Raw genomic sequence first — 18,869 nt, forward strand, 5'->3', positions numbered from 1 at the left:
CCCTTGGACTGGCTGAGAGGTAAACATGGATGTAAATCAGCCAACTGCCTGCCTCAAGGCCACCCCCCCCCCCTTGATCCTCTCCCTTAACCACTTACATCCTACAGTATATACTCCACTGATTGGGGTCCCCCCAGTGGTATATTGCTATATTTGGTCCCCTCATATTTTTCCTATACACCAAATAGCCATCTGCTATTTTCAGCGAATGTTCGCCTATTTTTGCCAAACGTTTGCCTATTATCCCAGAATAGGGAAGATACGGTTCATGTGGTTAAGCTACGACTACTACAGTACAAGAACAGATGACTATATGTGAAAACAAAGGGACCACAAGACCTCTGTGTGTGTCTACCATATAACATCTGGATATGTGAGCTTTACTTCCCCCCACACACAGTTGTGTTCCCTTTCTAATAGCAGTGTGTCATGTAATCTCACACACTATAATTTGACATGATGTAGGAGTGACAGAGGGATAGGCTGACACTTGCACTGAATGAGAGGGGGACTGAGAGAGAGAGAGTGTGTGTGTGTGTGTGAGTGTGAGTGTGAGTGTGAGTGTGTGTGTGTGTGTGTGTGTGTGTGTGTGTGTGTGTGTTCTGCAGAATCTTGGTGCAGCGAGAGAATGCATCATTTAAAGAAAAAAGGGCTTGGCATTCCTGTGATGCACTGAGAGAGAGAGGGGGGAGGCAGAGAGAGAGAGAGAGAGAGAGAGAGAGAGGGAGAGGTGCGTGCGTGCGTGCATGTGTGAAAGGCCTATTTGATTACAGCTCTGTGGTGTGGTGTGGTGTCTCTCTCTTTCAATGTGTTTTATTGCCATGACAACACATACCTTTGTACTGTCAAACATTCAATATCGCATTAAAAGTGATCTTAAAAACAGTTTAAAAATGTACTATTTAAGTTAAGAGTATACATATATACACAGACACGCTGATGTATATAGTGATATACTATGTGAACTGTGTAGGTACTCCCACATCACAACCACACTGTATAGACACTGTATAGACACAGTATGCACATAGTAATAATTATGACAATGAGAAACAGTGAATGTAGGTTTTCATAGACATGGTCGCTTGTTTCTCTCACATAATCTGGCAACACTGATAGATAGCACGCTGCATGTTGTTGACTCTACTTCACTGCCACATGGCTACTCCAGTCGGCCAGTCGGCTAGCCCGTTGGCTAGCCCGACTGGACATGTCCGGTCGGCCCTGGGTCGGCCGAAAACGTCCCGACGGACCCCCGACGGACCCCTAACCGACTGGCCGACACCGATTCGGCCCCGATTCGGTGCGGTCTGGGAGCCCCTTAACAGAGACTAGAATATTGAACAGTTACAAAGGGATAGTAATACTGTTCAACAGTCACACATTGTATGTGCAGGCTACTAATGTAAAGCAAAGACAGACGCTGTCATCAGGTATTAAGCCGCACCTATAGAGCAAACCCATTTACATGACATGCTTGCTCACTCAGTTTGGCCCGCCCGCCCACACACACACACACACACACACACACAGCAACTAAAAAAGACATGTGAGGGCAGAGTATACAAAAAGCAGATGAGATGTTCAAACACGAGAAGAAAACAGATGGAGGGATAGACAGCGTTTTCCACACCTTCAAACAGCAGTGGCTCTTCTGCTGGTATTACTATTCTTCTGCTGGTATTACTATTACTATTCTCCTGCTGGTATTACTATTACTATTCTCCTGCTGGTATTACTATGCTAGACAATTACATTTTGGAACCACTTCCAAGCTTGTAAATTATGCAGATTCATTAATATCCCACTTATAACAAATCTATAGCACTACATATCCTGGCTGCTTGTAGGCATGACCTAGAGTGGAAACAGTCTAATTTTTTATTATTATACATGCATAGAATTTAAATTTCCGTACGATCCAACTTTCACACTCTTCATGAGTTTTATTTTCACTCCAAGCATCGGTCACAACAAAAATGATAAAGGAACTATGTACTTGAATTTGATGTTTTCAAACCCAAACCGTAATTGCATGTCACCATTGTATGTCCAACTAGTTATTCTCAAGTTATTTATTTTTTCCAGATCATGCAGCTCCAACAAACACACAAGAACTTGCACATACACACACAGATTCTCACATCTGCATTCAGACTCATGACTCCGACAGGCATACAAACATAACCAAACACGAAAACAGACAGCTGACACACACAGCTCATTTTGACCCAGAGGAGAAAAAGCTGTCATCAAGTTACTAAAGCATATCATTATGCTTGCTACATTTAAAACCTCAACTATTCAATTTCCCCTTTGTCAAATGCATCACAAGACCATCCTACTGTACCACATGGATTGCACTCCATGGCAACAAGTAAGCAACCCAAGGAAATAACCTCAGCAGGGTCTTCCTCATTTTATGGCCTTCAGTAGCTCCAGTAAACATAGCATCATAAAGTAGGTCAAGGATGTAGAATGAACAGGCCCAACAGCACAGAGCTGCAAAACATATTCAGCCCAGAAGCCAAATTTAGAAACTATTTAGTGTCATGTAAACTTTACTTTTGCACTTGCGTCATGAGGAGCCTGCAGCAATTGGTGTTCAATCAGTTCTGAGTCTTGACCTACAAACGGCCCACTCGTCATTAGCAGAGTTACAGAAAAGAGTTTGTCAAACCCGATGAGACAGGACCCTCATGAAACACGTAAAAATATAAACTTCCCAGGCTTCTGTGGAGTCACACAGTGATTATTGTAGAGAACAGAATGTTTAACGTAGAAATTCATTATTTATTTCCCATAACTTTTGTCAAGGGATATTTTATGTAACAATACATCAACAAACTTAATCAATGCACTTAAGAACAGTATTATGATGATCTTCATGACGCCAGCACATTTATCACATCAGATGTTATGTCTGAGTATCATTAAGCCTCTTCCCCCCGGAAGCAAAGGTAGGCTACATCTGCTAAACAGTGCCCGCCACTGACCATTAGTCTTTGTCTGGACCTGCGTTAGAGCACTCTAAAGAGGAACTTCTATTATTTATGGATACAATGGAAAAAGCCATTCCACAAGTGTGTCTCTCAGTGGGTGAGTGAGCATTGTTTTTGTTGTGTTCCTTTGTGTTTATAGTATTTATGGTAGTCAGCTAGTGTATCTGTCTGTGATTGTATGTTTTTGTGCTAGACCCTGAGTGTGTGTGTGCCATTTTTTTTCAGACTAAACCACTTTCAACTTGGTGTCCCTATTTTGGGAATGTCATCATAGGAGAAAACATTTCAACATTTAAAAACAATAGCAGACCTACAAGCTTTGCGCATAAAAGATATGACATTCATTAAAACATTAAAAGATGAGATATGGAGATCCAAGGTTTCTGCCCGACAGCAACGATGTGTTTCTCCATAATCACCATCCTGTCGCAAAACTACACACCAAGCAAGAACACTGACACCTACAACAAGACTCCTACAATAGCACAGTTGAACCCTGGATACATACTGTAGCTGATGGGGTTCTTGGACCCTGTTTAATGTACATCAGACCCCCGCCTTGAAACACAACTAGCTGTGTGTTAGACAGGATATGAAGTTATTTGATTGAGTCATGATTATTGATCGATCATGATACGTCGGCTGGGGCTGTGCCAATGGCAATTCCCTTAACAACATTGCTTGGCAGCAACATAAAAAACTGAAGGCATTTGATGCCCGTTCATAGTTCAAGTTGGATGGCTTGAGTAATCATCTGTTGTTCTATTATTTGAGCACAGAACAAAATGTTTTGGATAATGAAAAGGCATACATGCATTTTAATTTGAACCGAACTCAAGTAAAATCAATGTTTCTGTCTAATCCACCAACATTCACCCTCTGTGATAGACAGGTAGATAGGATAGATAGGTACTGTCAACGATATAAAAAATAAAAAAAAATGTTTGTGATACGTTGTTTTTCTGACTCTGTATTTGTGTAATGATGATTTTGAACTGTTTGGTGCTATTTTATGTGTTTATGAATTGAATACAAGGACTATCGTGATATATCGTTGGTGAAATTTCATGCAATACAGTATATAGTGATATCGCAACATATCGAATATCGTGATATTATTGTTATCGAGGGCCTAATATCGCCACAGATATCGTATCGTGAGATATCCATATCGTCCCACTCCTACTGTGAATAGGGCTAAGCAATACATCATTCATATCCAATATTGACATTTTGTCTGTAGATACAGTATGATGATAATAACACTTCAGGTCATATACTGCATGTAATCACTAATCATGAGGTCTGTGGTACTCACAGCTCCTGACGCAGGCGTCTGATCTTGGCCTTGGCATCAGCCAGCTCCACAGAGAGGTGCTGACGGCTCTCTGTCCTCCTCATGTTCAGAGAGTCGGGGCTGGGAGTCTGGGCCAGGCTGGGGGGAGCGAGGGGAGACAGCTGGACGCAATCTCGCTCCTGCGTGAGCTCCACGATGGTCTGGATGGATGAATGGACGGAGAGAGACAGACATACAGACATTAGCATTAGGCAGAAAGACAGACAAACTGACACTGGGCATAGAGGAGACAGAAAGAGAGCCGAGAGAAGGACAGACAGACAGACAGACAGACGGAGAGTGAGATAGAGAAAGAGAGCAGAGAGAAGGACAGACAGACAAAGGGAGAGAGAGATAGAGACAGAGGGGGCGGCGGTATAGTGTTACAACAATGTATGGTATCAACTAAGAGACCCCACTCTCATCCAGTACCCACAAGAGGAAATGGGGTTTTAATTGAGAGTGGGTTGACTGCTCTGTGATTCTCTCGAGGCTATTAAAGTGCAACCTGACACACACACACACACAAAACACAGGCTCTATCAGTCATGAGCATCTGCACCCTGGGGGGGAGGTTTGAAAATACACTTAATGATGAACATACGCAATGCCACATATGGGTGTGTGTGCACGCACGCACGCACACACACACACACACACACACACACACACACACACACACACACACACACACACACACACACACACACACACACACACACACACACACACACACACACACACACACACACACACACACACACACACACACACACACACACACACACACACACACACTTCTCTTCATCCAGAAGCGTTAACCGTTTCAACCCTTCCTTCCTGTGGCAGCTCTCTTGTGGTCTCAATAAAAGAGTCAAGTTTCCACATTTACACCAGCCCAAAAATTCCATTAGGAATATGCTTAATTTAAAACGGTGACAGATAGCCACAAATCTAAGGCATACCTGTATCATACACACACTACGCAAACTCAAGCAAACACATTTTTCCTCTGTGTATGCTACTGACTTCCCAGACAAGCAACACATTTCTGTGTGAGACTGTTTACACCGAAAGTGTAAAGTTTGAGAGAGAATTCTGTGTTTTGAAAGTACTGAGCATATGGACTGGATACATGACAATTGTATTAGCCTGTGAGAGCTGTGTGGACGTTTATAAATAGATTTTTGATATAGTTTTGCAGTTATTAATCCTAACCCCCATTTTCTTTAATTCATCAAGTATTTTCTTCATTTTTGGATTCTTCATTCACCGTGAGGGAATGTGAAAAAATTACAAAAAGCCTATATATGCCTAACTGTAGTCCCAGCTTTCCAGAATGTGGCATACCCGTTTCCTGTTCCAGTACATTTTTCCATAACTTTGTTTGACAGTAATCAATCAAAAGGGCCATTCAAATCAGCCAATCAAAAGAAGTTATGGGAAAATTTACTGGAACAGGAAACGGGTATGCCACCCTCTGGAACCTCAGGCCTCCGTTGCACAGAGCCTATTCAAGGCTTCATAAGGTGAGTAATTGATAGGTAAATGTTTAAATGTTAGCCGTCAATTACCCTAAAATAATCATTTTCAGTTAATGTTGTAACCTTTAGCAGCGTCTTCCCATCAAACTGTCTGCTACGAAAAGGGTTCACTGCAGCAAAATAGACACATACTGTAGCATTGTGGGATAGTGGGATCTATTGTGTTCCAGACCAGAGTTAAGACACTCTTTTATATCGCTAATGTGATCATGTGGTTCATGTATTGAGTGTGCTTCGTAAACACTGATGAATGGGGTTCAATGTTGGAACTACACAGTAGTATTGGGAGCTTTTGGGCTCCCCACCTCTGAGACGCAGAGCATATAGACAGAAATGGTATCATCTTAAAATGAGGGCCAATTATATGAAGATAATGTTGAAAATAGGTGACATGCTTCCGTGACAAAGTGTATTAAAAAGTTCCAACACATTTCAGTCTAAAATACATATGTCCTACAAATGTCCTACTGTCTGTCACGGGTGAAAGAAATAATAATAATACTAGAGGAAAGTTGATGGCCCACTCTCATAAAAGAAAAATGACCTTAAAATAAGTTACATACACTCTCCAAGACCTATACTGTACCTCAAGTTGTGTGTCTCTTTCATCCACCAGGCGTTTGAGGTGGAAGGCCAGGTTTCTAGAAAGACTGTCCAGGTCTTCGGGAGGTATTTCTCCTCCCTCCAGCCATTGCAGATCCACCACATTCTCCTGGTTTTGTGTCACCTACAATCAAGAACATTTTCTGCATTTTTCACATGTTTAATGTTTTCCTAGGTTAACCTGTAGTCTGACCAAGAAAACAGCGCATTAAAAGGTAATCGATTCCAGGGGAAGACCATTTTTTACAAATAAGTGCATTTTGTATACAAAGTTGTTACGCTCCTTCTGAAATGTTATTTCGCTAAATGTAACATAGCATTATCCTCACTGACACACCCACTTTAGTTGGAGAACTATTCCTTTATCTTCCTCTTTGTAGCTGAGCTAAATGTCATTCCATCATTCAGTTTAGACTTACCTCTTGGATGTGTGCTGCTATCGCAGCTTTAGTGTCAAAGTCCAGGGTCTGGATGCGCTCAATATACTCTTCCTTCTTCTCACACTGCAAAGAGGGGAGAAGAGAAAAGGGGCAGGGGGATACGTTTGTTGTGAATCTCAACACATCATATAGGCTTCTTTTTTTTACCAGAGAAGAGAAGAGAAGAGAAGAGAAGAGAAGAGAAGAGAAGAGAAGAGAAGAGAAGAGAAGAGAAGAGAAGAGAAGAGAAGAGAAGAGAAGAGAAGAGAAGAGAATTTGCACAGGTTCATATATAGGTCGGCAAACCTGGAGGCAGATACCAGACACATGGCCCACAGCCAACGTCTGATCTGCTATTTATCTAGGCCTGTTTTCTGGATAGGACTGAGTCAAATGTGAGATGAGTGCTTTGCTTTGTCTACTACTGTCTAAAGATAAGACAAACCCTAAAGAGCCAAGTGAAGAGCATAGGCTAGCATCAGACAGACAACAGACAAGTGATTCACTATTTACTGCATGCAAGCTGCATCAGAATCACATTGCCGCTAAACCTCAAGAGGAAGTTATGGAAGTATTATGTTTAGAAATGCAGGATTGATGCAGAATTGTATGCATGACAGTGAAAACGTCAGATGGCTTCCACTGTGCATTAAATCTTACCATCGCCTACAAAACCATTTAAAATATTTGAACTTTATTTCTCTTACCACTTCACTTGTACAGCCTCTGCAAAATATTTGAACGTCCCTAATGTTTTCTATTTTCCCCCAAGAATTCAAAAGCTAAACAAATAGCATTTATTTTCAGATACAAAGCGTGTTGGGAGCTGCTTTTCCAAGACCCAGGTACAGAATAAGCAAAAGCTTAATTTCTATTAATTCTGACTCCTTCCTCTTTTAGCAAAGATAACAAAGGTGCTGAAAGCGTAAAAGGTCAATTCAGTTGTTTAAGTGCTTAGTGGAAGCTTTGTTACTCACATCACGTCACACACTGGTACACTAGTAAAAATAATCTCTCCAAGTAGATCTGTAGCACAACCCCTCTCAATTGTCCACAAATATCTAAAACCTCCAATTTGTGTCAAAAGTCGTTTCAAATCAATTAATAAATTACATGAACTGTGACAATCTATTAGCACATTTTCACTGCAGGTTTCAGGTTAGGGGCACAGAGAGTGCTTTTCAGCTTTACTCAATGACTGATCAAATTTGTTTTATATTCTGTAAGGCATCAATTTGACTAGCCCTAATGTATATTTATGAGCTTTTCACCCCATACAAGGCACGTACTCGCAGTTCATCAGAAGAATCTCTGCTCCCAGTTATTAAAAAAAAGAAAAAAAATAGCAACTACACGGGACTGGGCATTTACCAATGTGGCATCAACAATTTGTAATAAAGAGGAGAATTATGACATGTGTGGGTGTGACTTTGGATTAATGAGAGTCATTACCTGGACAGCACAGCCTAATAGCAGCAGCAATAGTTTCTTCAACTCCTCCAGGCCTTGTTCTGTAGAAAACACACAGAAATGGTAAATGGACTGCATTTATCTAACACTTTTTCAATTCTTTCCGAGCACTCAAATGCACTTTACAATGTACTTCACATTCACCCATTCACACACACAACAGTGGAACGCCATTACACATTAAGTGTTCATGCGGTACACATTCACACACTGATGAAGGCAACCACTCAAGGCACCATCCTGCTCCTCGAACAAACCTTCCAGCTCCCAGACGGCCGTTCTACCTCCTTAGCCACTGCCATCCCAAAAATAACTATTACAAAGAGGGCATTTTAATTACAGACTACAGGGAACATCAGGAGCAAATGCAATGACTGCTGATACTCAGTGTGAAAATAGATAATGACAGCTAATGACAATTAAACGCATGCAGATCCTCATTTGTAAATGGGATAAACTGTTGTTTTGTCCCATTTAGGGTATTTTAGGTGCAGACTGGTCAACAGTTTGAGAAATCTACACTGGGTCTCTGAATGAATGGATTAACATAATATGTTAATCCATTCATTCAGTCTATCAATAGTGAATACAAAAATGAATAATGTACAGTCAGTATCAACAGGCCTTCAACAGCGAGTATCTGGGTGAGTGTATGTACAGTACAGTCTATCAACAGTGAATATGAATGAATATGTATACTATGATGTCAGGCCAACATGAACTCCTTTGCACAGATGCAGTGTGCTTCACCATTACCGACTGTCTGTGTATGGAACTTAGCCACGCTATGAGCTTGCATATCGGCTATTTTTTAAATAAAATAATGGTTTAAGTAGTTACACAGACGAGTTCCCGGTTTTAATGTGTTAAAGGGATTCCATTTAACCACAAGAAATTCCATCACTTGGTGCTTTTTGAGATATTGCTGATGGAAAATGCTGTGTCTAGGTTCTAAGTGCTAAGTGGGGGTTGAGACGTGGTGACCGCGACAGCTGAAGCATCACATTTAAAGTGAAATTCCAGAGCCCTATTTACTGTGTGGAAAACACCACAACAAGCTTGTACTGTAGCATCCCAACGGGTCAAAATGGGACTATGAAATGAAACTCAAATAGCACAATTTTTAAAAAACGTATTAAACAACAAAGAGATGGTTGATTTCCTACATTCATCTGCTCCAATATAATTTAATGACGTTTCCAAATGTTGTCATTAAATTACATTAGAGCAGATGAGTGTGAAGGTTTATTCTTTTTCTTGATACTTTCCAACCCAGCACCTCAACCAAGTGATGCGCGTATTCTATTTGTTTTTGTATGATTTCCTACATAACCCTTGATGCATTGCGCTTCCACCTTGCAGACAGGCAGCTATAGTGCTCACTTAATTTAGTCTCCGATTCCACTTTAATTAATTGTTACGGTATTCTGGATCAAATATCCCTCATTCCTTTAACTTAACTTAGTAGAACCTGAATGTAGTTGTAGTTGTAGTCTACAGCAGATGGTCATCATGTACATCAGCCATAATTTGTGATGAATCATGTCTGGGATTTTAGAACTTATAAATAACAGAAGTGAAACAGGCTTCAAACATTTTGAGGTGTAATGTGGGAATGTAATTTAGTACAAATTCTGGCAAATATGTAATTTGTCACATTTGCCAGTAACTTCTGAATAAAAGGTGGAATTTGATTCACAGAACATAATTTACAAACTATTTTATACAGTAGCTGTTCATTAGGTAGCTTGGATATTGTTGGAATGGCAGATTTTTACATCGGACAATTTAGTTCAAAATGTGTTGTCGTCAAGCGATATTCAATTGGTACGTAGTATTAACTAGCACTTATAACTTGTTGACATGGCTATTCAAACAACAGAGTGCCTGTACACAGGAGCTAATGGCATCCTGCAATGCCATAATATTATTAATAATAATAATAATAATAATATTATTATTATATATTTCTGTATATAAAGTATATTAATACTTAATACAAATTCCCCCTCTACAAAGACCTCCACCTCTGCTTATGGAAACATGGCAGCATGGGAGGGTGACTTTCCAGTAGCCTGCCACATGTCAGGACATATTGTCAGAAAATGACGAAAGCCATTAACAGCTGCTAACATCTCAACAGGCCTGGGCTCATCTTCTGGATTGAGCCTGAGAAGTAGTAATCCAGGTGTGTGTGTGTGTGTGTGTGTGTGTGTGTGTGTGTGTGTGTGTGTGTGTGTGTGTGTGTGTGTGTGTGTGTGTGTGTGTGTGTGTGTGTGTGTGTGTGTGTGTGTGTGTGTGTGTGTGTGTGTGTGTGTGTGTGTGCGCGCGCGCCTCTGTCTGTCTGTGACATGTACAAATTCAGTGGGTGAATGTACTGTACACCCAGTATTACGTACACCTGCCTAATAGGTGTGCCCCCCCTTACCCACTAATGCTTCAAGGTTCAACAAGTTGTGTATTCAGAGACGCCCTTCTGCACTCACTGCTGTACTCAGAGGAGTTATTTGTGTACTTGTGGCCTTCCTGTTCGCTTGAACTGACCATTCTCCCCTGACCTCTCTTGTTATTAGCAAGGTGTTTCCGTCCCACTCTAGACAAGGTTGCCATTTCTGAAATTGTGGAACCACCAGTTGTGGTACAAACAATCATAACACATTCAAAGTCGCTTGCATCCTTGTCCATTCCAATGTCTCAAACAGTAAGTGAATCTTTTATTCAAACCAGTTTCAACCGCATGGTCCACTGTCTGGAGGAGCAGTTTGCATTATATGAATTATATGAATTGTGAGAGCATACAGTTGTACTGTGTTTGTGTAACTGGGTCTGCGTGGGTATATCCTCAGGGTGTGTGTGTGTGTGTGTGTGTGTGTGTGTGTGTGTGTGTGCCACTGTGCCATGTGTGCATGATAAACCAGTTCATCCGGTGTCTCAGGGGGTAGTGAGTGTCCAGCTCTAATAACAATAAATCCAGCTTAGTGACAATAACCATGTTTCAGGGATGGACAGACCACACAGTACAATCAGGCCAATCCCACAGCATTAGCGTTAAATTAACCACTTAAACCCTCTATACTTCCAATTCCAGTAAGACGGACCTGAGTTACAACTGTACTTGGTCACAATGTGACGTTGTGAGCTTGTAGATCTGCTATTTGTGGCGAATGTTCCCCCCAGAATAGGCATGCTGAGTTAACACTCAACACATGTTAATAAATAACAATGTGTCATCTTGTGGCCAGTTAAACAATGAGATTTTAACTGGAGAACGAAGATCGTTCTGATATCATATAACACTCTGAGAATATACTGTAGATGACACTACCAAGGCTGACTGAAAGGGCAAATACTGGACAATACTGGGCTACATCACTCACTGGGCAGTGCCAGTGGCCAATAGTAGAAGAATGTGGTTTTACTGGGTAGCTCCGAAATGTGTCAATGAATAAGCTTTAGCCTTGGCTTTAACCATGGCCCTGAAAAGAACAAGCACCTACAGTTAACCTTAGGGAAAGGTTTTAAATGTATTTCCTGCATCCATGCAATAAAGCCCACGAGGTCAATCAGAAGGATACCCTAATTGTGGTATAGAAGGTGAGTTGTGAGCAGAAAAATTCTACATGGCTGTGGGGCTCCAAATTGATCGCCCACTTTTACAACAGCATAGTTTCCGGAAGAGAATTTCCCATTAATTTACTCTGTGGACATTTAAAAAAATCCTTATATAAAGAGTTGTGAGCCTGGAACCACGCCAACAAGGCACCTGGTGAATCATGATCATAAAACAGTTGATTTTGTTCATAAAAATGATTGGAAAACGGATAAAAGGCAGAAAATAAATGGGACGTTTACTCACGGAAACTGACTGTGTGGTTCTATCTATAGGAACCCAGTCAACATAGCTAAGGGACCATAGCAAATGTGCAAAAGCAAAGCAGGAGAGATAAGGAATGGTTAAATTCTTAAAGTATAAATAATTCATACAGCTAGACAGAGAGAGAGGTAAGAGAGAGAGGGGGGAGAACTGCAGAGAGATGGACAGAACAAACATAAATAAGGAAAGGCTACCGACCGAGCAAATCAAATCCAGAAAAAGAAGCATAAAAATTAAGGGAGTGAATGAAAGAGCACAAAAGAAGGAGAAAATAATGTGTAGATGAAAATAGTGCTTTCTTGAAAATACATACCTGTAACTGAGATTTGATTTCCCAGTGGCAGTGACAGCAGTTTGTTATCACAGTGCTGTTCTGTCCAAACGTCAAGCGAAAGTACATTTATTGTTGCCAAACACACACACTAAAAATCATTATCTCATACCCAGCCTTTCTTTTCCCTGGGTGATGGTGTGATAAAAGGACAGAGTGTGATAAGCTTGCACTGTACAGTAGCTGACATATTTCCCCTTGGGAAAACGTGGCAGCTGCCTAAAGTGGCAGGCTAAAGCTATATTTCCCCTAGGGAAAATACAGCAAAAATAAGTGCAAGTAAAAATACCACCAAACTCTAAACTGTCACCGTGAGTGACCTCGATGCTGCTCACTATGTCAAACATGGATAAAACTCAGTCACCAAACACGGTTGCTACGGACAATACAGAGTGTGTGTGTCTGTCTGTCTGTATGTATGTATGTACAGTAATGTTCCCACAAAAGTAGACCAGTCACAGCTCACACAACAATAGGTGCACAATATCACAAAACAGAACCACATCCAGCCAGGAAAGTCAAACTGTGTGCTAATTAATACTTTCGCTGTTAGTGTGGAAGCCGGATCGCAGTTCATAATCAAAGAAAAGAACAAACAATAATAAATGTGTACACAGAATTGTACTTGTGAAGGTGAAGTACTGTGTATTTATAAAGATCACCGTTTGTTTGGCCAATGGAGACGTACCATAACCACACTAGTGGACATGCCTTCAAGCAGACAGTTTTTCTATGTGGCTGGGGGCGATGGCATCCTCCTGATTGCCCTGTAAAGGTTGGCTTTACCACGCACTGAACACCACATTGAGATTTGAGCGGCTTCATTCAGAAAACTGCACACACTATCCATGTTATTATATTCTGTGTAGTTTAAAGTATGACACATGATCATTTGCATAAAGATATGGCTATACTAATGACTAGCCACAGGGCCTCTCTCCTGCTCCACTAGTACACTACCATCATCACCCCTTCTCCCTGGCTTCCTCTACACTTCCTTTCCCTCCCTTTCATGCATACTCAATCCATCCATCTATTCTTTCCTACACACCATCCATCCTCCCACTCACCCTTCCTTCCTTCCTTTCTCCCCCCCTCCCCCTCTGATGTCAGCGATGTTGGGAATCAAATCATTGATGATTCTTGACCTGACGTGCCTTCCATTCAGTCCTCCATTTCCCCTTCTCTCTTACCCCACCCCTCTCTCTCCTCCTCCCAACAGGAAACAGAAGGTTAGAGGGATGGTGACTAACCCATTTTCCGGGATCACCATTGTTCATGTATTTGTATTTAAGCAAGGAAGAAGAGTTAAAGACGGTGTGTCTGTATAAAAAGTGTGTGACTAATGGCATGTGTTTTATGTGTTTAGATGAAGTTGTTTGATAAGTATGCTACTATCTATCCCTTCTCCCAGGTGTAACAGAGACCTGTCCTCATTGCTGTTCATTTGTATAATGCTTCTGTATGGCTATGAGACTAGACATCTTTTCCTGGTTTTAAAAGGCAGCATTTCAGTAAAATGATGTAATTTTCTCAACTTAAGAGAATAGTGTTGGTACTTCTGTTGTATACTGGCTGTCTGCACAAGACATTTGGCACTGATAGGTCCAGCGGCTTGCGAGAGTAACTCCGGACACACAGACGCACACACACAGACAGAAACACCCTCTTCTAGACTTATGTAGAGCCACGCCATAAAAAGATAATATCAGGGGCCACATGTAACATGGTAAGTAGCTTGATTTTAACAATATTTTACACCTGGAAGAGTGTGTGTCATATCTCTGTAATGTAGAGTGGCTTTACTACCGTAATTTCCGGACTATAAAGCGCACCTGATTATAAGCCGCACCAGCTAAATTTAGGGAAAAAAACAAATGTGTACATATACAAGCCGCACTGGACTATAAGCCGCAGGTGTAAAATCCATATATTTAGAAGGTCCCCTAGTGGCCGTTAGCAGTAAAAATCCATAGATTAGCCGCAACGCAGGGTTCAAAGCATGGGAAAAAAGTAGCGGCTTATAGTCCGGAAATTACGGTAATCAAAGCATTCCTTTTTTGGTTCCTCTTTATATGTACGGATCTGTTTACGGTATACTGGTGGTGATGAAGTAGTAGCTGTCCCTACTACACACATAGCCTGGGACCAGGCGAATCTGCGAGTGCAAAAAAAATGTGCACTCTGCGATTTGGGTCTGGCACCGCTCCATAGAGAATCTATTTCCTGCTCCAGAAGACGTGGGTGACCAATCAGGGGCCAGTATTCGAATATGGGAGACTGTAATAATTACAGTCTCCCATATTAGAATACTGGGCCCTGATTGGTGACGCAATTGGTTAGACCTACAACCAACTACCAATTACAGTGTAATTGGTAGTTGGTTGTAGGTCTAACCAATTGCGTCGAGGGCCATTGTTTTGATCCCGCCCCTTGGGGAAAAAACGTCCTCGTGGAAGCACCAGACTCAGTGCTACTACACACACACAGTGGCTTAATAGCAGTAGGTGCAATGACTGACTGAAGTGGCTTCAAAACAATTGAACACTTGAGATTAGGAGACTTTATTAGTGTTCGACGATGCAGCAGCATGATGCTCAGAACAAAGCAAGAGAACTCGATACCTCACGGAGACACGAGAAGAAAAGAGCAGAGATTTCAGACAAAGAGCTTTCACAAGGTCTAAACAGATTACATCTCCAAGATCACTGTGTGATCTTACAGTCTTACACAAAGACTAAACAAGGTGGTGGAGGAGGTGTGTGGAGGTACTGTATGTGCATGCATGCATACAGTATGTGGAGACATACGTGCAAGATGCACAAGTGAGTGTATATTACTGTGTGTGCATCTCATGTGCATCTAATTGTGTGCGTATGTGTGTGCAGACTAGGTTAAATAAAGGCCTGGGGGCAACCCTGTGTGTTCCCACAGTTCACTGTTGTTAACTCTCCCCTCCTCCACGCACACGCACACACACACACACACACACACACACACACACACACACACACACACACACACACACACACACACACACACACACACACACACACACACACACACACACACACACGCCCTGCCCCCTAATGAAAGCATAATAAAAGACACATGGCCAATGACTTTCAGCTGGCAGCCATAGCTCTACTCAATAGCTACTGCTTGGTGTGACTGGCTGACTTATCTGACTAGCTGGGGGGTAAAGGGCAAGAGGAGCTCTGAGGAATGCAGCCTAATGCTTACTGCCTGCAGTGTACTCTGCTCTGAACGTATGCCTTCCACTGTCTGCCTTGAGGTGAGCTTAGCAGCATACTCAATGGAGAATATGTACACCAAAGTACACAGTGCAAGCCCCCTGTTAACCATTACGGGTCACACTAGTTACACTAGCAAAGTTACAATTTGCTTTTCGGATTGCGCTGAATACATCTAAAATGAGTTGTTGAAATGTCTATATCTTGACGTTTCTGAAGCAAGTAGTGTTGTTGTGAGATAAGTGACAACTCATTCTACTAAGGCATTGCTGTTGCAAACTGCAGCACTGGTGATCTGCTTCAAAACAATAAAAAAAAAACAGTATCACAGAGCATACAAGTTGTGCATCATTGGGAACAGTGGGGAAAGGAACTAATGAAATGGAGAAAGCACCTCACTGTGTCTATAACTGCCATTCCCTGACAGAGAGCTACTAGTTCAGTGACATTGGCTGGTTTAAAATCCCTAGCAGTAGGTAGATGCTAGTAATATCCTCTCCTCAGCAGCAGACTGAACTAAGGTCACAACGGAATATTAAAAACGGCATAGGCCATGATGGTCAAGGGTGCACTACATGCCGTGTGCATGTATGTTAACACTTCACGCTGCGACGGTAAGGTCAGACACACACACACACACACACACACACACACACACACACGCCCCCCCCCCCCCCCACACACACACACACACACACACTCACGTATCAAATAACATGGCTAAGCTCACTAGGCCATGGCTTAGCTGCAATGTGTGTCCATGACTTTAAAATAATTAATTAACACACTGGATACCAAATATAATAAGAAAAGATGGAGTGGCAATAGCAAGGGCAGAACAGGTGTAAGTGATAGGAAGTCCAATAATGTATTGTCAAAGATATTTGATCATGTAAACATTTAAAATGAACTAATGTGACGCATATGTCGTCTGACACAAAAAGGCCACACTGAATCACCCTACCCAATGAAAATGCTTAAAATAAAACAGTCCAGAACATCTTCACAGAAAACACATTGAATCCTATATCCAATCCAATGCATCTCTAATCCTAAACTTCTTCTCAAACTGTGAACTTGTCTCTGCCTTATTTTGTGTATCTTGTTTGACTGAGTCCCCATTCAGATTTCCAGCACAGTATGTACTTAAAAGAACCATACCAGTGGTCTGGCATGTTTAGCTTATTGAGTATGACTCGCAGTAAACTTGACATTACTCTACTGTCTCCCATTTTTAAAAATACCATGGATTGTTTGATTTTCAAATAAATCACTGAATGCCAATATTAATTTTAGTATGTTATGAAGATCAACTTGCAGACACTTACAACATGTCTGAGATAGATAATGCAACACTAAAATGGTAAATGGTGCATTTATATAGCGTTTTTATCCAAAGCGCTTTACATAGATTGTGCATTACATTCACCCATTCACACACACATTCATACACCGATGGCGGAGGAAACCATACAAGGCACCAAACTGCTCATCGGGAGCAATTAGGGGTTCAGCATCTTGCTCAAGGACACTTCAACACTAACTCTGTGGGAGCCCGAACTGGAAACCTCACGGCTTCCATCCGGCCGCTCTACCGGCCACTCTATCATGCCAATTAACCTTCCCCAAACATTTCAGTGTTGCCACTGCTATTGTACCCTACTGACTCACCTGCCAGTGAGAAGCCCCCACCAGAAGGACATACAGTACCGCCTCTGCCGTCCTACTCCTGCCGCTCAGCGCCACCCTGCCCGTAGGAGTCACTAGTGCAGCAACAAAGATCCTCCTTCCCTTCCCAGCTTCCCTCCCCGTACATACAGTAGCCAGTGGTGTTCATATCAATGCTCAGCAAGCCAGATGCACTGCAGTGGATTCGAACCCTGTGGTGGTGGAGGTACTTTAATCCTGCACCACCCAAGCGTCCATTGTTGCTTTCTTTTCTTTTTTTAAAAATAATTTTTATCTCGCGATTTTTGTAACACATTTTTTTCACCGGGTGCCAATTTCCTAAGTGATCCTGGGCGCTACACCAGCCCTACACCAGCGCTACACCAGTCCCCCACAGCCAGGGAGGCCAGGGCCGAGCTCATGCTTCCTTCAGTGCATGAGAGCCAACTGACCTTCTTGTCACCTGACAGGGGGGAGTTTCCCTGGTTGGACGTAGCGCGTGGAAGGAACACGTTATTCCAACCAGTTCCCTTCCCCTCCATCAGGCGCCCCGGCTGTCATGGGGGAGGCGGTATAGCGACCAGGATTACTACATGTTTTTGTGAGGGTATTAACTACCCTAGGAGACACGGGGAGAACATGCAAACTCCACACAGAGTAGGCCCTTTCGCCAACCCCACCCTGGGTATGGGCGCCCATTGTTGCTTTCTAATGCTAGCTGAAAATAGTCCCAGGAGAAAACAGGACAGACTTTTTGGCTTATTAGGCCATCATCTCCCAATTCTTCTTCTACACACTAGTTCTGTGTGCAGTGGATTCAGAAATAGGCTACAGAAGCAGATAGGGCACACACACACACACACCAAAATGTATGTGTGGAAACCAACCAGTCTCATAACTTCAAACATACATAAACCTTGTTACATATGGAACAAAGACAGTGAATTTGAAAAGGCAGCCACTGGAAAACTAATTTCCAACATAAATGGGACAGGAACTACAGTACAGCAGGTCCACTGTAGCATTCTAATGAGGCGACACAGACTTTGCAAAACCACATGCTCTTGCCTTCGGGGTGTGAGCTGCATGCTTGTTAACAATGCAGTCCAATACAAACAAAAAAGAACGATTTACAGTATAGGAAATTTAAGAAATGGGGACATATTCATGTGACCCATTAAAATGTTTTAAGTTATTAAATTCTTTTGCATTTTTATGCTTTCATTCTTAAATAGGAGAGAGAGACCAGAAACCAAAGGCAGAGAGGAGAGACATGCAAGACAAAACCGGGAGTCAAATTCTAACTTGGGTTCTCACAACTCACAAGGAGCATAATGGTATGTGCAACTGACAGAGCCGCCAGGGCAG

General features: G+C 42.0%; 1 protein-coding gene across 5 annotated transcripts in view; it reads right to left on the reverse strand.

Moving 5' to 3' along the window:
• Window positions 1-18,869, reverse strand: part of ccdc88ab (coiled-coil domain containing 88Ab) — a 105,472-nt gene that overhangs the window by 43,516 nt on the left and 43,087 nt on the right. For all 5 annotated transcript variants that reach the window (XM_084076749.1, XM_084076751.1, XM_084076748.1 and 2 more), the window contains 4 exons: window positions 8,357-8,415; window positions 6,905-6,988; window positions 6,469-6,609; window positions 4,321-4,499 (listed from right to left, as the gene is read on the reverse strand). In XM_084076749.1, the coding sequence (XP_083932875.1) occupies window positions 4,321-4,499; window positions 6,469-6,609; window positions 6,905-6,988; window positions 8,357-8,415 (463 nt within the window). The remainder of the gene's footprint in view (window positions 1-4,320; window positions 4,500-6,468; window positions 6,610-6,904; window positions 6,989-8,356; window positions 8,416-18,869) is intronic.

Source organism: Gymnoscopelus microlampas (assembly GCF_963454915.1).
Source record: "Gymnoscopelus microlampas genome assembly, chromosome: 13".
In the NCBI taxonomy this organism is placed as follows: domain Eukaryota; kingdom Metazoa; phylum Chordata; class Actinopteri; order Myctophiformes; family Myctophidae; genus Gymnoscopelus; species Gymnoscopelus microlampas.